Source organism: Protopterus annectens, chromosome 3.part1 (assembly GCF_019279795.1).
Source record: "Protopterus annectens isolate FY-2018-M chromosome 3.part1, PAN1.0, whole genome shotgun sequence".
Classification (NCBI taxonomy): domain Eukaryota; kingdom Metazoa; phylum Chordata; order Ceratodontiformes; family Protopteridae; genus Protopterus; species Protopterus annectens.
This window is the reverse complement of record NC_056732.1, coordinates 1,849,931,225-1,849,954,612: the sequence shown is the minus strand read 5'-3', so window position 1 is coordinate 1,849,954,612 and position 23,388 is coordinate 1,849,931,225. Positions and strand designations below refer to the sequence as shown.

The window sequence follows — 23,388 nt, the reverse complement described above, 5'->3', positions numbered from 1 at the left end:
ATTTAGGGTTTGTATATCATCCACCCTTTTCTCGGAGGTCAGACCACCTGTAATCGGACTGGAGAAGTAGGGTTTCCCTATATTATCTCTCTTAGTCTTGGCTATCAAACAAGCCTCATCTATCTCTTTCTCATGGTGGCCTCTGGCTACAAACGCATCTCTCAGAGTCATCAAACTAGTCTCAAAGTCCTGGTCCCTTGCATGTAGTCTTGACATTCATACGGCCTGGTTTTTAACAACATTTCAAAAATGTGGGGTGGATGCATGCTTGTGTGGTGGACATAGCTATTACGATAGCGATCCTTTCTATGTAATCTAGTATATTATATCTTCCCTGTTGTCGTTTACATTAATACTTTAACATCCAAGAAGTCAACACTGACTCTTGAACTGTTCACAGTAAAATTTAAGAATTCTGTGCTATTACTTAAGTATTCAACAAATTCATATAACCTTTCTTCAGTGCCATCCCATAAGAGAAATAAATCATCTACAAACCGTTGAATGAACAATATGTTCCTACTAAAAACATTGTTGTTCATCATGAAACTTTGTTCCCACTGAGCCATTACTAAAATGGCATAGCTATTAGCTGTGGGGGTCCCCATGGCTACTCCTGATGTTTGTAAAAAATACTTTGTCTCAAATGTAAAAACATTGAATTCCAACACCATTTCAAGTAAAAAACATATTAAATCAATCTTTTCCACACTTAATGTGGCATCCTTCTTCAAGAATTCCATTAGATAACATATTCCTATTTCATTGGGAATGCTAGTAAAAAGAAATGCCACATCTTGGGTAACCAAAAGTTATTCCCCAGTTGCATTATAATTGCTTAAAAAAGCATAAAAATCTTAAAAAAATGTTCTGTGTCTCTCAATATTAAACAATACTGTGTAAACAGCAGCTGATTTCAGCAATATGGTCAGGGTAAAAGATATATTAGGTGAGTTAGGAGAGGATAGGGATAGAAACTGGGTAGGAGAGCTTGAAAAAAGGGTCTAAACACTGTTACATTTGAAAGTTACAATGTATCCATCTAGTCCTGGTATAGGGACATAAATTACAATGCAATACAATATAGGGACAATTACATAAATGAAAACAAACTACACCAACACAATCCTAGCTGCGTGCATTTTATATCACAAACCACACTGACACAGACTCCCAGTTGCAAACATTATGATTTGACCCTTCAAAAATATAAAACTAAAATGTGTTGGAGGGGTGCATTCATTACTCGATGGTTGCTGCACCATTGTAACAAACTGCCCCCACATGGTAAGCAGCATGACATCCTTCCCTCCTTCAGTTCTAACTTTGATGCTGGTACGGCTACCCAGAAAGTCCATCTTTAGCCTATGTTTTCCCCTCATGGAAGTAGGGCTATAACTTGAGGGTGGTGATTGGCAAGGAGAATATTGTCTTCAAATGTACTTGCTTTATAGTTCCCATGATATTATGATCCTACAGATGTAAAAATAACAAAGAAAAATATTATTTCCTAAATACAGAACAGTTCAGGATTCATTAAAGATTAATATGTAAATACTGTAGTCATATAGGTTCATAGGAAATTACTACGCTAATTGCTTAAGAGCCTTACAAGCCTAGCTAATATAACTTGATTTTACCCAATATATAACCCCTAGGGGTAAGAGGATGGAATAGATTTGTGCCTGTGCATTGAGTGTCTTACAGATTGCCCCTGTCCATAAGGGATATAGGTACTACCCCAGGTATGAATTTGTGATTCCCCATCCATTGATCCAAACTGAATTTGAAGAGAGCCAGGGATGGGTTCTTTTTAACGTGAATAGGAAGCCTGTCCCAAAGATGGGGCAGTCTCTGAGACACATATCTATCTCACCAGCATGTTTTGTTTGAGTTGCTGACAAAGTTTAGATCCTTAGATTGGGTGGCCCTCATGCTGTTTGACTTGCGGATGTGTGGCAGCTCCATCAAGGCTGGATTTGTGAGTGCCTTGTAGGGCACGCATATGTCACCTCTTAATAATTGGTAGAAGACAGAGTAAAGTGATAGGACTTTTAGTCTATCCACAAAGGACATGTTTATACCCTGCACTTCTTTGTTAGGAACCCCTGAGGTCACTCCAGCTGCTGTAAGTGCCTAGTCAAGTCATGCCAAATGGTGGACTGCACACAATTATTGGTCTAATGAGGGCCGAGTACAGTGAGACTATAATTTCCTTGGATCTGGATGCCATACTTTTACTTATATGTTGTGCCACATAAAATGATTTCATCACCACTGTGGACACGTCAGTCAAAGTTCAGACTACTATCTATCTATGTACCTAGATCTCTCACCTCTGAGTCTTCTCTAAGGGGGTGCGCTATTGTTGTCGTAATTTGCAGGGGTATTTTGACTTCCCAAAGGGTATTATAATGCATTTTTTTGCATTTATTTTTAGGCTACAGTTCTGGCACCAGTCATTTGTCTGATCTAGGCCCTCCTAAAGGATATCTACATCATTGGGGATTCATTGTTTGCCTCCAGCTTGCAGTCATCATCGACAAATTTTGTCATCCAGAGGATTTCCACATTTGCCTTGATTTCATAGAAGTATATTGTGAACAGGAGTAGTCCCAGTACTGAGCCCTGTGGCACACCACTAGTAACTAGTGTGGTCCCAGCACTGAGCCCTGTGGCACACCACTAGTAACTGGTCTGGTCCCCAGCACTGAGCCCTGTGACACACCACTACTAACCAGTCTGGTCCCACTATTGAGCCCTGTGGCACACCACTAGTAACTGGTCTCAGTACTGAGCCCTGTGGCACACCACTAGTAACTGGTCTGGTCCCAGCACTGAGCCCTGTGGCACACCACTACTAACTGGTCTGGTCCCAGTACTGAGCCCATTGGCACACCACTAGTAACTGGTCTGGTCCCAGCATTGAGCCCTGTGCCACACCACTAGTAATTGGCCTCTTGCTGGATCTGGATTCACCCACTTTAACCACATGTCCTGTCCATGAGTCAATGGCTATCCATCTTGTGACATAGGAATTTATGCTCAGTTTTGTGAGTTTATTTATAACACCTGAGTGGGGAATTGAGTCAAATGTCTTGACCAAGTCAAAGCAGGTGGTGTGTACTGTATTATCCTCATCCAGGCCATTAGTAACTTTCTCAAACAAATCTTCCAGGCTCAGTAGGCATGACCTAGCCTTGACAAAGCTGAATTGGGTCAGGTCCAGTGTATGGAGGTCTCCTATGTCATTATTTATCAGGTCCATGATTATTCTTTACATGGCCTTACATATAAGACATATCAAACGTATGGGTCTGTAATTTCCAGGGTCAGTAGATGGTCCCCCTTTATGCAGAGGAGTGACTGTTGCTGTCCTTCACTCAAATGGGACAAAGCCAATCTGGTTGCTGGGGCTAAATAGAGATTCTAACAGGTCTGATAAGTCATGATTTATGCTGTTTAAGAGGCAACCTGGTAGAGCGTCAGATCCCATTGAAGTCATGCTTTTAGTTTTAAAGGGTGCAGTTGCAACGTATTCTTTAGTGATAATTGGCAGTGGAGTGGTGGAGGGTATCTCTTGGGAGAGAACTGGAGATGATGGGGAGGTGAAATCTGAGCTGAATTTGTCAGCCAGCAGATTTGTTGTCTTCTGGCTGAGTATAGGTGATGCTGTCTACAGCTAATTCTGCATATTGTTGGGTGTTGCACTTAGGATTGTGGACATCACTGAAAATGTGTTATGGTTATCCTTAGCTTTGGAAGCTTTTTACCTCAAAGTCTGTTTTCAGAGACTTGACTAGTTCTCTTATTCACTTGTTTAGACTAAGGAGGGACTTATTTCTCTGTTTTGCACATTCCCTCTTTCTTTTGTTGTACAAAGTGCCAGGGTGGCTTGTTTTTGTGGTTTGACCTGGTTTTATTTCGGTCTGGTACTGCTGTTTCTATACAGTTGTTTATATGATCATACAGGGACCTTGTGTATGCATCTGCATAGATTTTTGTGTTTTCTGGATTTGGGTGAGCTTGGAAACTAGCTATAACATCCCTTAATAGGGGGTAATTTACCTTAGAGAATTCTTAAAGTTTTTGGGGTGAGGTGGGTGGACTAGTTTTACCTTTATTTCAAGGGAGATCACTTTGTGATCCAATCTTATCACTGCAGACATAACACAGGTGGGTGCAGTACTCTCCCATATTTGTAAGTACCAGATCTACCAGATCTAGGATATTTGTTTCCCTAGTGGGAATGCAGACTAACTGCTCCAAGCATTTGATTTTACAAAGTCTAGAAATCTTTGGGTCTGCATGTCAGTGGTTGTGTATGCCTCCCAATTAATGAGGAGGTAGTTAAAATCACCCATGAGTATGGTATTGGGGTGGATGATGACTGATTCTAGTACCTTCAGGTATGATGTATGGGTTTCCTGGTTCATAGTGGGGGAGGGACCTGTAGCTAGCAAGAATATGGTCATGGACTTTTCCCTTGGTTAGTTGGACATGGAGTAGCTCAGGCATGTCATATTGTTTGATCTGCCTTGAGATGTGCTTATCCTTTATGTAGATAGATACATGTCCACCTTTTGCTCTTTATATTTAGTGGGTAGTCAGAATGTATGAAAGACATTATAGCCATGCACTGCTGGGGTGCTTTCCATGGCTTTGAACCATGTTTCAGTAACTGCACAAATGTCAGCATTCTCAAGGGTGAGGAGGGCTTCCAGGAAGTGCAGTTTCTTGTTGAGGCTCCTAGCATTGAACAGGAACACCTTTAGCTTGTTCTGAGTAGCTTTTGTTATATTGGAAGGTTTATCTGTCTGGCAATGCCCAAAAAAGGCACTATAGCGGTGGATAATATTTTGGCCAATATCCGAAAGCTTAGTGGGGACAGGTTAAGACCATCCCTGGCAAAGCAGTGTGATGCACCAACCATGTCCTCCCAGCCACACAAGTGACGGACCCCTTTGGAGTGAAATCAGTAGCTAAGCCAGTTGTTAAAATCAATAATTTTCTGCTGGTATTGTGGCATCATCCTTGGAGACAGTAGAATGCTATCCAGTGTTAGGCTCATACCTGCCTGTGACACAAGTTCTGAGAGTTCAATCATGTCTCTCATCATATAGTCCAAGAAGGTAGATCTTAGGTCATTCACACCCTCATGGACTATGACTGAGTCATACTGGTACTTAGGGGTAAGTGACCTGAGGGCTTGCGTGATTTGGTGACTCCTGCCCCTGCAAGGCAACAGACTGTAACCTTCCCCTAATCCAGTCTAGTAAGAGGGACATCAGTGTGTCTCACAATGGAGTATCCTAATGGGTTGTGGAGTGTTTCACCTTATGGGCTTGGTAGTTGAGACACAATGAGATGTGGTTTTATGTGTTGTGATGGGAATTGTCTTGTTTGTGTATATGTGGAGTTTCTGAGGACTGGGCCTGAGATGTCTTTCAGGTTTGGGCAAGTTACATGTGAGCACCTCTGCATATGTGGGTCTATGTGTTACATTGCTTCAGGATACCCAGATCCACTGAGCATGGATGCAGAGATATCAGGAAAGTACCCATACATGGTTGCAGGTCCAAATGTATATCTGAAAGGATAGGAGTGCAGGGTGTTTGTAACTGAATGAGGCAAGGGTGCTTACATGGTATAATCTTCTAACCTAACAAAATTGGATGCTGTCTGAGCAGCAAAAGACCTGGGTGCTATAACAAGGTAACTAGCACAGTAAACTTTCACAGAATAATGAAAATAAGCAGTGTTTCCAGGTGCTTGCATCTGTACAGGGCACTGGAAGAGAGAACAACTCAGTGCAAATGCACTGAATTTATACCAGCACTGGAAATACAGAAAACTGACTGAGCCATCTGGCCAATGTAATGACTACACTTAGAGCCCTTTTGTGTGCTTCCAAACTCAGATAGACCAGGTAAACACCTACTGCCACTAGATGAGTAATCTCAATCCTACTAATGTAAAAGTGCAGTTATTACAGAGGTTCATACTAGTCTAACTGCCATGAAGGGTCCTTTTAAGATTAGCCAATAACCTGAGGTCAGAATCAAACCCTATACCTTGTGTCTATAAGGTGAAAAATCTTAACCATTATGCCAAACCCACCCGATATTAGTAAATGAGTGTCCAGAGTGAAATGCTACCACTAACAAACTTAAAGATACAGATACAGCAGTGTACTTTAAACAGCTTATAAAAGTGCGATTATTCAATAAAATTACTTTCGTTTTGTAAGAATGAGCCAAGAGCCACTCAATTGTGCAGAATTTATAAAGATACTAAAAACAAGATAAGCTGATTGATAAGGCCTGCAGCCAATAAAACAACTACATGCAGGAATGTCTAGTGAGTTTCCCACCTATACAGACCAGGCTATCATGATGTATCACTAGAATGAAAATCCACTGACCTCTTGATGTAAAAACACAGAAAACTGCTTGCTGGAGTGTAGAAATTCACAACTTTATCCAAGGAATTCAGAGCAATTAAATCAGTAAAACAGACAGGCAAAATGCAATGTAGGCACAAGGAAAGGCAAATAAATAATTAATTCAAGATATCAACAGCAGTGTAGAAAGGATGGAGCTTATTAGGCTCAATTTACAGTAGGGGTGAGCAGCTTAAAATCACCAGGTTTAAAAAGAAGATAAACGAAGGAGAGGGCATGTGGTAAAAACTAGCAGGTCACCAGCAGTTCTTTAGTTTATGTTCTTCTTTCGGCTTTTCCCGGTTAGGGGTCGCCACAGTGGAACTCCAGTCTGCTAATAATTGCAAGTAGATTTTTACGGTGCCGAGGTGCCAGCTCAAAGCCCAACCTTCAACGAAGGCACGCCCATTCACACATGTCTTTCTTAAGCCACTCGACCGCGGGGAGGACATGTGAGGCAACATCACTGCCGCTGCACCACCGGAAAATCATGTGAAATGTGCGGCCTAGATAATTTAAATGTCTACCTCTCACATAGACAAAAACACCAGGCCAAACAGATTTCTTAAGACAGAAAACAAAATGGAGCAGGTAAAACAGAAAGCAACTCTATGAGCAAGGCTTAGACAAAAAAAGCAAAATAAAATAAAATATATTGGTTTACTTTCCTCACTCAGCAGGCAATCACCTTTTTAAAATGTTGCTTTTATATATTTATCAAGTCCAAATGTCATTCTTATATCAATGGAGAAAGTTTTAACCATTTGTAGTTGCGCTTTCAACTCCTCATCTGATGAGCTATATAATTGTAAGTCATCCACAAAAAGCAAATGAAAAGTTTTTAAACAAGGTTAGTTTCTGTGCACCGAATTGTAACCATAGCCTGATGTATTAAATAAACAGCTTAATGGGTTAAAGGCAAGTCAAAACAGCAGTGTAGTGACAAAGACTCACCCAGGAATGCCCTCCTTTGAATTCTTATCCCTGTAATAATGATATAGTCTTTGTCAAGCTCCGGCTGCAAAGTGGTTTGCCACTATTTCATGGTCACTGTAATGTAACTGATCAATGTAGGGTGTAGCTTACACATCTGTAACAATTCCATCATCCACTAATTTGGGATGATATTAAATGATTTTATGTAGTTTATCTATGCCTTACTTAGATTATTTCCCTTTTTACAACTCTATTGTGGCTATGTTTAGCAACACATGATCCTTTGTTAAATATTACTTTGTCTTATTACCTTTTTGCTAATGGCCATAAATGACTTTTTCTAAATGAATATAAGCTGTGTCTCTGCCACTTCCATTATGTAGTTTGTATATTGTTAGAAGGCAAGGTATTGTTCTACAGTTCTTAGTAAAGCTTACAGATTCACTCCCAAGGAGTAACTTTTTCTGTTGTTAATCAGGTTGGTGTTTGTTTGGGATGTGCATATAGGCAATTCTTGATCAAGGCTAAATCTGTGTGCAATGATATTAATACCTTTAATACCTTTAAGTAGAACATCAGCGCTGCATATTTCCCTGTGTTTTCTGACTATTTCATCCCATTTCATATCCTCTATATTAGAACTCCTTACTGTTTATTTTATTTCTTCTACCATATTCAGCATTTGCATTTTTGTTGTATTTAACAGGGTCATCATAAAGACATCTCCAAAATGTACCTACTTTTTTTTTGGTGTTTCAATTCCTTTTGTTTTGTTTCCAAGTTCTGTATAGAACCCTCTTGGCTCATTAATGACGTGCTTATTTTGTAGTTTTCTTTTATATTTATCTGCATGCTTTCTCTGTTTTTCTGCTTGTGCTGACATTTTTAGTTTATTATTTTGAAATAATATATGATAAACCCTGCTCTGTTTTGATACTGGGTTTTGCTTTTACCATGTCTGTCTCTCTAAGAATTTTTGATGATCTGTTCCCTTTTCCATACTCTTCTAACAATGATACTTCTTGTAATTGTTTTACAGTTTTTTCTATTCCTTGTTTCCTTGGCGGCATTCTACTTGCTTCCTTCCTTTCCTTTATTACTCTATATTTTTGTATGGTCACTTTATCCATCATGATTTATTTACTCTATATTTTTGTATGGTCACTTTATCCATCATGATTTATTTACTCTATATTTTTGTATGGTCACTTTATCCATCATGATTTATTTACTCTATATTTGTGTATGGTCACTTTATCCATCATGATTTATTTACTCTATATTTTTGTATGGTCACTTTATCCATCATGATTTATTTACTCTATATTTTTGTATGGTCACTTTATCCATCATGATTTATTTATTCTATATTTTTGTATGGTCACTTTATCCATCATGATTTATTTACTCTATATTTTTGTATGGTCACTTTATCCATCATGATTTATTTACTCTATATTTTTGTATGGTCACTTTATCCATCATGATTTATTTACTCTATATTTTTGTATGGTCACTTTATCCATCATGATTTATTTACTCTATATTTTTGTATGGTCACTTTATCCATCATGATTTATTTACTCTATATTTTTGTATGGTCACTTTATCCATCATGATTTATTTACTCTATATTTTTGTATGGTCACTTTATCCATCATGATTTATTTACTCTATATTTTTGTATGGTCACTTTATCCATCATGATTTATTTACTCTATATTTTTGTATGGTCACTTTATCCATCATGATTTATTTACTCTATATTTTTGTATGGTCACTTTATCCATCATGATTTATTTACTCTATATTTTTGTATGGTCACTTTATCCATCATGATTTATTTACTCTATATTTTTGTATGGTCACTTTATCCATCATGATTTATTTACTCTATATTTTTGTATGGTCACTTATCCATCATGATTTATTTACTCTATATTTTTGTATGGTCACTTTATCCATCATGATATATTTACTCTATATTTTTGTATGGTCACTTCATCCATCATGATTTATTTACTCTATATTTTTGTATGGTCACTTTATCCATCATGATTTATTTACTCTATATTTTTGTATGGTCACTTTATCCATCATGATTTATTTACTCTATATTTTTGTATGGTCACTTTATCCATCATGATTTATTTACTCTATATTTTTGTATGGTCACTTATCCATCATGATTTATTTACTCTATATTTTTGTATGGTCACTTTATCCATCATGATATATTTACTCTATATTTTTGTATGGTCACTTTATCCATCATGATTTATTTACTCTATATTTTTGTATGGTCACTTTATCCATCATGATTTATTTACTCTATATTTTTGTATGGTCACTTTATCCATCATGATTTATTTACTCTATATTTTTGTATGGTCACTTTATCCATCATGATTTATTTACTCTATATTTTTGTATGGTCACTTTATCCATCATGATTTATTTACTCTATTTTTGTATGGTCACTTTATCCATCATGATTTATTTACTCTATATTTTTGTATGGTCACTTCATCCATCATGATTTATTTACTCTATATTTTTGTATGGTCACTTTATCCATCATGATTTATCTGCACAGTGGTATTTCCTATTTATTTCTGTTATATCACATGCATTTTTCTTAATAGTCCTGAACATTGTGTTGGTATATTTTACCAATTTTCTAACATCTTGGGTCTTATTTATTTTCTGTAATCTATCTCTTTCATCTATCAAGTCTATCTCTATTGTCAAGCAGGTCTTCCCTTACATTATTTCCTTCTGGAGTGAGAACATCTTCTTTGCTCACTGGTTTATGTAATCCTCTAAGGAAGGTTCCACAACATCATCCTGTGACATTTCATATTTAGATGCATCTGCTCCATCTGATGTTACTTCATATGGTGACCCATTGGCCTTTTATTTTGCAGCATTACCTGTGTCAGGGTTGTCATTGTCTCCTGTTGCTTCCATTGCTGTGCACCTAAACTGGCCTTTTGCACAGGTCTTCTACAGAAAAATCCAGAGCATCATCTTGTGACAATTCTTCTTCAGATGCTTCTTCAGATGAATCCACTGCAGCTCAATCTATGGATTCACTGGCCATCACACTGCAACATCTGCAACAGAGTTGCCACTATTTCCTGCCCCTTCCCTCGCTGTTAATGCTTCAACTGGACTTTCATATGGGTCTCCCACACAAGTTTCCAGAGCATCATCATGTCAAACATCATCTTCAGATGCCGCCTGCTTCACCTGCTGCTCCTTAATCTGGGGACCCATTTTTCATCATGTTGTAACACTATCTGTGTAGCAGTCTCTACACTAAACCTTTCACTTTTCAGATAGCCCATCACTTTAGTGTCTAGTCATTTTAACTTCTAGCTTACTAATCCAGTTTTTTTACATTCCTCTTTTGTGATCTGGAATCTCTTACTGAATCTCACCAAGGGTCGGAACCTCTGGTATTTGTTAGGGCTAATGTCCCTTCCCAAAAAGTCAAGGATAAAAACTTGCAGCAAGCAGAGGTGTAGAATACTAAGTGAGCAATTCAGTAATAATCTGGGTGGAGATGGGATAGGACCATAACTCTCATGTTCTTAACAGGGTCCTAATGGAGATAGATATATAGATAGATAGATAGATAGATAGATAGATAGAGAGATAGATAGATGGATAGATAGATGGATAGAGAGACAGATAGATAGATAGAGAGACAGAGTGATAGTTAGACTTATAGATCAATAGAAGGATAACACAAACATTGTGTAAAGATAACACACTATGTTGTCTGACCAACTGTAAAAAAATCAATTGTGTAATTCACACACACACACATACACATACGCACACAGGTAAAGTGAAGAGTTGTGTATGGGACATAATTTTTTGCATGATAGGTGTCCCTTTTATTTATTTTTTTTAAGAGCAGGGAAATTTGGGGAAGAAAGTTAGAGACATTAGAGGTAGTTAAGAGTGGAAAGTTAGACAGCAGGAAAAGACAGATGGAGCTAACAGGATGTGGGGTAACACAGTGAGGAAGGGAGGACACATTGCTGAAGGAGACATCAGACAAGCAGAGGGAAGACAATGGTAAAGGGTCGATTGCATAACATAACAGGGTTGGTAACAGACAAAAAGAGGAGGCAAAACACCGGGTATGAGACTATAATGGGGTATTATAAGATGTGTACCCTGTCACTTAGACACAGTGGAAAATCAGTCCTCATCCTGAAAGCTGTCCTCACTGCATCCTGCAGGCAGTGCTGGTGCATGGCTTCAATATAGCCAATGTGGGCATTGAACCCCCCCCCCCATCTATAATCTCCTCTACAAACTCTGGCAGCTCCTGATGGGTGACAAAATCACCACCTCCACTGGCATTGCTCCTGGTGGTACCAGTTCACTACTGCCCTAGGTAGAGCTATCTGTTGCAGGTGGGGCAGTAAGGGCATTAGGAGCAGAGGTGGCAGTGGCAGGCTGTGCCCCAAATGTGCTGGGTGCCATGTATGGGAGGATGACAGGCCATGTTGGAGGGGTCCATCCAGATCTCTGTGCTGCTATATATAATATTAACATAAATGAAGAAAAAAAAGACAAATAGGGTGGGGGGCATATACATCCAACAATAACGAAAAAGTTTATTTTCGTCACCTCAGTTTTTTATTTCTAAGCACTAATCACATGATCTATTATCCAGCAGACAAATCCACAAACATACCTTTTCAATCACTATATGTTCAACATCTACTAATGCATAAGTACATTTTATATTGTAACAGATGCATATGCTTTCAAGTGAATGTGAAATAATTAGCAAATGTATGTGTTAGTGTTAATATGTTTTATTTATCTATTTATTTATTCATTTATTTATTTCAGTTTGATGACCGGGGAAGTCCACTGGGCCAAGAAGAGTCCGTTTTCAGTGGAGGCCCGAGGAGAAAAGCTCCATTAACAGTGGAAATAATAAACAAACATGCATATCAAACAGAGTCTATAACATGTTGAGAGAAACAATTTAACAAGTATGAAGAGATGACATTATATGCATAGTAGCTGTGAGGAAAGTGAACTTACATTCTATAATCTTTGTAGAGTAAATTTTAAACACACAGTTACAATGTTTCATATGATAAAGTATAAATCACATATCTGATGAGAATGAGGGTGGAAAATGCAGTCCAGCAGTAATAGGCCGATTAGAGGTGTATTTAATGTATGTTCATGTATATTATTGAATGCATGCTTAAAAATGTTTGCAATATGTTGGAACGTTTCTCTCCAGGTTTCCAATGAAAAGTTTTTTTTTTACTAAACCCAGTTGGACAATCTCAGTAAGCAGAACAAAATTAAATAAGATAGACGGGCTTCTGTCCATTACTCTGTTCTGCTATCCAGAGTGTAACACAGGAGGTTTACACTTAATTTGATTAATTCAATGATAATACCAGAATGTGTGATGGTATCAAAGGTAACAACAACAAGAAGGAGCTATAACCACTACTAACTGTATAAAATGCAACTTTAATATGCAAAGCTTTCAGGCATAACAAACTCTTCTTAAGTGCAAATAAACCATAACTGCTAAAATTCAACACATATATATAGTAATTGCCAGCAAATATCAATTAAGTAAATTAGTGGTGCAGTGGTTAGCATTGCCGCCTCACAGCAAGAGGTTCTCCGGTTTGATCCTTGGCTGGGGTGTCGTCTGTGCGGAGTCTGCATGCCCTCCCTGTAGTCGTGTGGGTTTTCTCCGGGTGCTCCGGTTTCCTCCCACATACCAAAGACATGCTGCTGGTGGATTGGACACTCTAAATTGGCCCTAGGTGTGAGTGTGCATGCGCCTTCTGTGGAAGGTGGGCGCTGGGCTGGCAACTCAACACCGTAAAACTCCACTGCCAATCATGAGTGGATAAGGTGATCCGCTGTGGCAACCCCTAACCGGGAAAAGCCGAAAGAAGAAGTTATCCTAATCACATACATTTCAAGTCATATACCCCTGAATCAATATACATTATAAATTAAAAACAAGAAATGTGCCTAATTTTTTAAACTGAAACACTAAGCATGTAAAAAAATACATGTGACCTACCTAGCCTGTTCCCCTTGGTATTTATTAGGTTAGGGTATTCTTAAAAGCCATTGTGGGTCCCTCCTCAAAACATCTGGTATTCGAATCTATAGCAAAAAATGCACTGTTTTGTTCAGGCAAAGAAGAAGGACGACCGGGAACTCACCATGCTTAAAATTCTTTATTTGTAAAGTGAAATTTACAAATATTTTCTGTAATAATTTAATAATTTTTAAATAATAAATAATAATTTAAGAATAAAAATAAATTTAAGTCAAATAAAAATGACAAAAATTTTAATTAATGATTCCCTTAAGTCACATTCAATAGAAGGGACGAACATCAAACCTTTATCAAAAACTGACAGTTCTGTCTCAGTAAAAAAATACACAGATACATTGACAACAGTGCTACCCACTTTTACCTGTTGCTAAGTGTTTGGTTCTGGTTACTGGATCTGTTTGCACATGGTTGTTTCTTCTGCAACTTTTCCCTCTGATGCGGGTAACCTCGTTCGTCCTGTCTTGAACCAGAATTGGAAGTTGCAGGCTGAATCACAATGCTAAAAAAATCACTCTTTCACTGTTATTACTTGACTCTGTATTATCAATGCGAAAAGCTGTTCACTCACTCCATATTCAAAGGCACCCAAATCCCTTACTGCTTCACTACACTTCAGTACATCAGGACTGGAAGTGATTCTAGCCATAGAAGTCAGCCTATCACATTGTTCGATTTTAGGCAACTAAAATGTGGGAATTTTTAAAAAGTCCCTTTGTAGTTTGCATTTCTTTATGGGTATCAGTCTCGATTCAAATGCTTTCAATCTCCTCACCATATTACTGAACTGACATGACACAGTGGAAAAGCGAGGTGAAACAACTATCTGATTTTCCAAAGCATCAGTCTCTGTTGATAGTTCCATGTCTATGTTCATAAAAACTCATTCATGAGTCCCATATAATCATTACTTAATTTCAAGTTTAACTCCTGCCTCTTCTTAAGTAAATTGGGGTATTTGCTGCCATAAGTCAGCATCTTAACAATACTTAAGCCTCTAGGTGCAATTTCAATGTCTAAATAAGCTATGAAACTTAAGCACTGCCATTGCAACCATTTGAAAGATTGTACCTTCTTTTCAAGGTTATGCAGGACCTATTACTATTCCAGGGATTGTGTAACTCCAATTATTACTGAAACGTTGGTTAATAAGGCTCTATCTAAAGCTAAAAACACTGCCTCCATCGGACCAGATGGTGTCCTGGGCTGTGTCATATGCGAGCTCCAAAATGAATTAACCCCGCATCTGACTACCCTGTTCAGTCTCAGCCTCTCGACAGGATATGTGCCCACAGAATGGCGCACAGCAACGGTGGTTCCGCTGCACAAGGGTGGGCCCACAACCAACCCTGGGAACTACCGACCAATAAGCCTGACCAGTCTGATCTGTAAGGCAATGGAGCGAATCATTATGGAACTCATAAATGGAGAGATTGGGAACCTCCAAACACTTGATCCCACACAATTCAGCTTTGTCAAGGGCAGATCATGCCTCCTGAACCTGGTGGACTTCTTTAAGACAGTTACTCAGGCTATAGATAAAGGAAAGGAGGTACACACGGCTTACCTTGACCTTGCTAAAGCATTTGACACCATTCCCCATTTGGGTATTATTGATAAACTCACCAACCTGGGTATAAACCCTTACATCACAAGATGGATCACAAACTGGCTCTCAGACAGATCCCACAAAGTAAGAGTAGCGGGATCTATGTCCGAATCCAGACCAGTAACGAGCGGTGCGCCTTAGGGCTCTGTCCTGGGGCCCCTCCTGTTTGGCATATACTTCTCAGAAGTACAGGCAAGCACTGAAGGGCTGTGGCTGACCAAGTTTGCGAATGACTGCAAACTGGGTGCTATAACAGAGTCTCCAGCCGACATGGATAGCCTCCAAAAGGGCCTTAATGAGACTGATGCATGGTGTCAAAGCCATGGTCTCAAGCTAAATGCTAAAAAATGCGTAGTAATCCCCTTTGGAAAAAACAGAGTACCCACGAACTACCACATAGGAGGTAACCCCCTGAAATCTGAAGAAGTAATAAGGTATCTAGGGACCCAAGTAGATGGTCAGCTTTCCTTTGATAACCATGTTGCCACGGTGGTTAGAAAATCCTTCTATGTGACCCATCTGATCAAGATCTAAGGATATAATGGTGCCCCTCTACTCTTCCCTCATTAGACCCATTATTGAGTACAATGCACCAATTGGAATGTACCTGCCCAGGCATCTCCAGCAGCTGGAGAGACCTCAGAGGTACCTCACTAAGAGGATTACTGGCCTCAAACAGTTGCCCTATGCAGCACGACTGAAAAAACTAAGGCTTTTCCTGTTGCATACCGCCTTCTCAGAGGCGATCTCTGTCTAACATACAGAGCCATGTCCAACACAGAAGTGATGAACATGCTCCATCTTAGCAAAACCAAATCTACTCGAGCTACAGGCTCTAGGGATATAAACCTCAGCACAACAATGAATAGAACATGCTGGAGGGATAGATTCCCTTCGCAAAGACTTCCCTTGCTATGGAACAAGGTCCCGATCTACATAAGACAGAGCCCCTCACTATCACTCTTCAAGAGGAACCTTGACGAGTGGATGGGTAACAGAAAGTTCACACCAGGGATCATACCAACAGCTCTATTGAATAGGGGCCAAGGGTACTAGCTGCCAGATCAAGGGCCTAGGGAACTAACCAAAGGGGTGGTGAATACTGCACAACGTGGTTGGGCTAATATATGCCTTCGGGCAGATAGCCCAGTACCTACCTATGAACCTATGAACCTATGAAGTTAAGGCAACCATGATCGGTCTCCACGTGATTATTAACAATCTCTGAAGTTTTTGATGTAGTTAACAGTGGATACTCTCATACAACCAAAAATTGATGAAATATTTCCATAGAGGAACGTCTAGGTTGTGTTCCCATAAACCTGGCTTTCATATAGCGCACTGACAAAGTAAACAAACAACAGCTAAACTACACCAAAACATTTTGACAGCTGGATGGGCTACTAACAAATAGTACAAAGCAAAAACAGAAAGAAGGAGCTACAACCGCCACAAAGTGCATAAAATGCAACTTTAATATGCAAAATGTTCGAGCATAACAAACACTTATGCAGTGCAAATAAATAGCAACAGTTAAAATTCAATGCAATAGTAATTGCCAGCAAATATCAGTTAAGTAAATTAGTTATCCTAATCACATACATTTAAAGTCATATTTCCCGGAATCAATATCCATTAGAAATTAAAAACAAGAAACTTGTTTCATTTTTAAAATTGATTTAACACTGTTCATGGGATTAAGACCTGGTTGAGAATCAGCCCTAAAGAAATTTATCAATTTATATTCAGCAGCTTCAGTTACTGTAATTATATCACCACCACATTCACTTTCATAAATCCTTCGTATTACCCTAATCTTAAAATAATGCCCTTCTCCAGAAGACCATAGAATGTGTTTATATAATGCATTAGTCTCTATCGCCCTTCACATCTCAGACAAATGTGAACAAATTCATTCCTTCAATTTACAATTAGTGTTGCTTATGTAAAAATGACTACATTTTATTCAATTGGCAAGATAAATTCAATTCTCAGCATTACATTTAGCTGTGGTTTTGAAAATAAACTTCTTTTCACTGATGGGATGTGCAAAATCAGTATCATTATTTATAAAAGAACAGAACTGACAAATATAATATGGTTTAGTACCACATTTTTCACCTAACCTCCTTTTTCCTGAGAATATAAAGTCTTTATAACACAATCTTTATGTTACTTTCTCGCTTGTAAATAAAGTTAGGACATTTTCCTATGATCTTAGCAACTTTTAAAGTGGAATACAATATAGATAAATTACTTTTAATCATATTTTTAATCTGTGTTGTTCACCTATTGTTCTTCATAATATACCCTAATTTCCTGTCACTGCTTCTATTTTTATTTACTAACTCAGCTGTAGTTGCAAAAATTGGTTTGGCCGACTTGTCACATTCAAACATCACATTTCCTATTGTTCTCCAAGGTACTAGAGTAATATCCGTTTTCAGAGAAATCTTCAGTCATATCAGATACATCATTATGAAACGGATCTAATTTGGTATTCAGTCTACTTACTCTCAACAGCTGATTTTTAACAATATCATTTTATACATATCTTGGATGCATACTTTGAGAATGTAATAATTCTCTAGTGACCTGCTCAAAGAAGGCCACTGGGTTCCAGGAGGCAGGATCTGCCTTAAACAAACTCAAACTGACTTGTGCCCAGGACTTATAAAATGCCCATGTCCTTGTAAATGAGTCCCATAATGATGAGTGCCATTGCTTTACAGATAGGGCTTGTATGACTTGTATGTCTATAGTTTCCTGGATCAGTAGTGGATCCCCCTTGTGGAGGGGATGACTACTGCAGCTCTCCATTCCTCTGGCATGAATCCAGTGGAGAGGCTGAGGTAGAACAGGCTTATTAGCAAGTCTATCAGGCAGTATTTGGTGCTGATAGGAAAGCAGCCTGGCACATTAGCAGCACCCATGGAATAAGTCAGCCTGGCACATTATCAGCACCCATGGACTAAGTGCGTTTAGTTTTGCAGAGAGCATTCAGGATTTGCTTGGAGGTGATTGGGGGTGTGTGTGGGTGCGCTACTAATTTGTAGAAAGTTAGGAGAGATAGGGAAGTGAAGTTAGAGATGAATTTGTCAGCTAATATGCTGGCTATCTCCTTGTGAGGTGAATAAATTTTGCTGTGTATTAGTTTTGAGCATTGCTGGGCATTACCTCTAAGGTTCTGACATAGCTGAACAAGGATTTGTCATTGTCTCTAGCAGAGGTGGCAATACTCAATTCATACTTACATTAGGAGGGTTTTATTTTTTTTTCTGTATTTTTGTTGAACTTTTTGAGTTCATTCCTAGGTAATGGGGTATTATTATTATTATTTTTTTTATGAGTTGTAAGTTTCTCCTCTTTTTGTATAATTTTTAAAACTAGAGTTCTACCATAGGGTTTATTCTTGAATTTAACATTGTATTTATGCCTTATGGTGAAAGACGCCTCAATGCATGCTTTGAGGTGGGCATAGAAACTATCTACAAATGTGGCAACAGGTGAGATGGCATCATCATTGTGAGGATGGTGCTTACATTTCATAAGGTCATCAGTCAGCTGAATTAGGTTTGCTTTATAGTAGTCTTTAAAGAAAAAATTATCTATGATAACCCAGGTTTTACCCTCATAGTGAGTGCAACTGAATGGTGATGTCATAGTGCTGTGGTAACTGGAAGTGCTGAGCACTGATTGGCTATATTGGTGAGAACCATTTCCAGATTTTTTAAATCCACAGTTGGGACTTGAAGCTGTTGGCTTTGGAATATAGCACTAATGAAGTCCAAGAGTCTTTGCACAATTATATTTGAGATGATGCAGGTTTCTCAGTTAATGGACATATAGTTGAAGTCTTCCAAAAGAATACTTTTAGGCTCAACAGGGGAAGGATGTAAGTTTACTTAGATAATGTCTCATGGCTGAAGATAACATGGATGGTGCATGTTAGTTGGCAATGATATGGTACAGAGTTTTATTTACTATGAAAAGGATATTGAGGAGTTTGAGGACATTGTCCTGGCTTATGTGTCTGGAGGTGAAATGGTTTCTAGGGAATATAGACACACCCCTCCAGTAACACCATAAGTTTCAGCATTGAGTCATGCTGAGTGATAGGTTCTGAAAACCTGCACTGTGGGGGTTGCTGTTGTTGTTGTGAAACCATGTTTAAGTAACTGCACAAGACACCTATGTTTTCAAGAGTTTGCAATACTTAAAAGGAGTCCAACTTCTTGTTTCGGCTTTCAGCATTCAGCTGTGCTACGTTTATACAGTTTTGATTTTCATCAGCTATATAGATAATTTGAGGAGACTTACTTTGCCTAAAAACAACACTATGGAGGAAGAAAAGGTCCTGGCCAATACATGGAAGCCATGAGGACATAGGCACAGGCCATCCCCAAACAAAAGCAGTCAAGATTGTTGATCATCTCCTCCCAGGCTGAAATATGTTGGATCCCCTTAGAATGATACCAATAGCTAACACAATAATTGAAGTCAGTTATCTTTTTGTTTGTATTGTGACATCATTTTTGTGTCTAGCTATAGCAAAACATACTCCCAGATTTACAGTTCACCACATGATGCACTGCATCATATCCACAAAGTTTACAGTTCACCACATTGTACACTGCATCATATCCACAGAGTTTACAGTTCACCACATGGTACACTGCATCATATCCACAGAGTTTACAGTTCACCACATGGTACACTGCATAATATCTACAGAGTTTACAGTTTACCACATGGTGTACTGCATCATATCTACAAAGTTTACAGTCACCACATGGTACAATGCATCATACCCACAGAGTTTACAGTCACCACATGGTACAATTGATCATATCTACAGAGTTTACAGTTCACCACATGGTACACTGCATAATATCTACAGAGTTTCCAGTTCACCACGTGGTACACTGCAACATATCTACAGAGTTTGCGGTTCACCACATGGTACACTGCATTATATCTACAGAGTTTACAGTCACCGCATGGTACACTGCATCATATCTACAGAGTTTACAGTCACCGCATGGTATGCTGCATCATATCTACAGAGTTTACAGTCACCACATGACCAGCGTTATTTTCTGCTGATATGGTGAACAAACTTGCAACTGCTTTGAGCACTGCTCAGCGCTGGATCCAAGGCTGTACTTTGTTGGACAAATATACAGAGCCTTAAAGAAAACCTATAAACAGAGACTTTAAATACATAAACAGATGGGAACATGATATAAACCAGTGAAACTATTACCCATAAAATACAATGATGTTCAAAATAAGCAGCAGTCAGAAAAGATTTTATTCAAATAAAGTCAAAGACCAAAGAGTTTATCTCAATTCACTTATAAATAATTCTTGGACAAAAGTGATATCTCTTACTGACTTTTTTCAAATGAATTCAGTCTCTAATTTTTAGGATCCTGATGAAGATGAAAATGGAAAACTTTTTAATGAAAAACAGAGCTATAATTTAATTATTTTTTTTTTCTCATGCCTTTGTATATATTGTATATAGTTTAAATATACTTCTTATTTGTAATTTCATTATTTTATCATTTGTATTGCATTAATAATCTTCTTCTTTCCGCTGTTTCCATTAGGGGTCGCCACAGCGGATCATCTGTTTCCATTTCTTCCTGTCCTCTGCATCTTGCTCTGTCACACCAATCACCTGCATGTCCTCTCTCACCACATCCATAAACCTCATCTTAGGCCTCCCTCTTTTCCTCTTACCTGGCAGCTCCATCCTTAGCATCCTTTTCCCAATATACCCAGCATCCCTCCTCAGCACGTCCAAACCAACGCAATCTCGCCTCTCTGACTTTGTCTCCAAACCGTTGAACCTGGGCTGACCCTCTAATATACTTATTCCTAATCCTGTCCACCCTCATCACACCCTTTGCAAATCTTATGATCTTTAATTCAGCCATGTCCAGCTCTGACATCTGCCTTTTTGTCAGTGCCACCGTCTCCAACCCATATAACATAGCTGGTCTCACTACCCTCTTGTAAACCTTCCCTTTCACTCTTACTGGTACCCGTCTGTCACAAATCCCTCCTGACACTCCTCTCCACCCACTCCATCCTGCCTGTACTCTCTTCTTCACCTCTCTTCAACACTCACCGTTACTCTGAACTACTGATCCCAAGTACTTAAACTCATCCACCTTCACCACCTCAACTTCCTGCATCCTCACCATTCCTCTATCCTCCCTCTCATTCACACACATATATTCTGTCTTAGTGCTGCTGACCTTCATTCCTCTTCTCTCTAGAGCATATCTCCACCTCTCCAGGGTCTCCTCAACCTGGTCCCTACTCTCACTACAGATCGCAATGTCATCTATTGTAATATTTATTTCTTGTTTTTGACAAACAAAATATTTCTAAAAAAGTTTCTTTGAGGAAAAAAAAAATTGTGCATCGCCCCATGAATAGGTCTTATGTCTTATCTTATCCAATTGTCTGGCAGAATTCTGTACTGCAATTAATACTCAAAAAATCTGGAGGTTTATGATAAACCTATCCCTAGAAGAAATTACCACTATCTAACACCAGCAAAAGCATAATGGATTCCTGTCATCCACAGCAGGACTTACTGATATGTCATGAACTGCAAAGTGTCTTTTATCCAGAGTATCAGAACAATAAACTGTCACCAGATCCCTTTGTTCATCACCTACCAATGTCTTGCGTCTGTCTGTGCGACATTACTGCTACAAGCCTCCTGTGTACCCTAACATCAGTCTTTTTATGAACAGGTGTAAAGCATTTTGTTCATTGAAGGGAAATGCATCAGTCTGGAAAACCGTAAGTGAATCAGCAGCTAAGTTCTGCTGTTGCTCACCATGGCATTGCAAAAGCAAAACAGTGTCCATGGGGTAAATTCTACCTCTATATACAGATGCCATCAATTCTGCCTTCTTTCACTATTTGTGCATTGTTATTGTTCAGTACTCTGTATTTTGCACATTAACTGTTTTCACTTAGATTACTATAATGTTGTCAAAGCTGAAGCCCGTGTGGTGAAAGCCTGTTACATTAAATAAGTAAGTTATCTAATATATGTAAGCATAGTATTACATATGTGGAAAGAGTTTCTGGTGATAATACTAAAGTAAAAATAAGCCTGATGCAGTAAAGGAATAGGTAAAACTGTTTTCTGAATGTGCTTATAATTTAACTCACCTGATACATGCTGATTGCTTCGTTCGGGGATACGATTGTGTGAGTTGCATGTTTAGACAATACCCTACAGATGTGACATATGAGTTTTCTATCTTCCTGACAGAACAGTTTCAGTGGTTGATTGTGTTTCATGCATTGTTTTGTTCCAGGTGTTCTTTCACTTGAAGGACCTCTTTGTACGTTTTGCATGATGTTACTTAGTGACTTGTTGGGTATATAGCTCCTGGCTGAGAATGTCTGTCTGCAGTCTTTAGTTGGACAAAAGGGAGGTTTCTCACTGTCCCAAACTTTATTTATACATGATTCACAGAAGGAGTGTCCACATTGCAACATTACAGGGTCTTCAAACATGTCCTGGCAAACAGCACATGATAAATCCGCAGTTAGATCTTTAGAACGTCTTCGTTTCTCAGCTGCCATCCTTTCAGCTATCAATTTTCACTTTCATTTACCTGAAAATTGAGATTACTATACAGGATTTCCTATTAGCGCTTCAGAAACATGCGCAATAAAGTTTTCTTAAAGTGGCAGTTCCCATCATTGAACAATAATGAATAACTTCTTGATTTTGTATTAGGAGACTTGGAGTTGAAATTGCTAACACAGAAGTAGGCAAACACGGATATATTTGCATTTCTTTTATCAGTAGTTCACGATTAGAGCATTTTTTATAAAGGGTAACAGTACTGTTCGGATCTATGCCTTCCAACAAATGCAGCCAATCTTATTCATTCTCTTAACTTTGGTGGCAGTCAGTGCAGTGGTCACCAACCATCGGTCCGTGGATCACTTGGTACCGGGCCACATCGAAAGAATAAAAATCATTTTATGTTGGGCGCCTGACTGTTCAGAAAAAAGTGCATGTGTGTATGCATATGTCTGAGTCAGTTTCTGTTTGGATGTGTGAGTGAAAGCAGAATTTACGTGCGTGTGAAAGAGAAGAGATTGTGTATGTGTGTATGAGAGAGAGACAGTGAACAGTGAGATCGATGGAGCTGTTATCTTACACTCGCTAAGCAGCACTTTTGGTGTTTAACCAGTGTAAAATAAAAATAAATGAAACAA

The 23,388-nt window shown here is 38.6% G+C and overlaps 1 protein-coding gene across 1 annotated transcript in view; it reads right to left on the bottom strand.

Moving 5' to 3' along the window:
* The window catches only part of LOC122798759 (zinc-binding protein A33-like), a 576,341-nt gene extending 553,582 nt beyond the window's left edge, over window positions 1-22,759 (bottom strand). The window contains exon 1 of the mRNA XM_044067864.1: window positions 22,324-22,759. Coding sequence (XP_043923799.1) covers window positions 22,324-22,743 — 420 coding nt within the window. The 5' untranslated portion in view covers window positions 22,744-22,759. The remainder of the gene's footprint in view (window positions 1-22,323) is intronic.
* Between the last annotated feature and the right edge of the window lie 629 nt (window positions 22,760-23,388).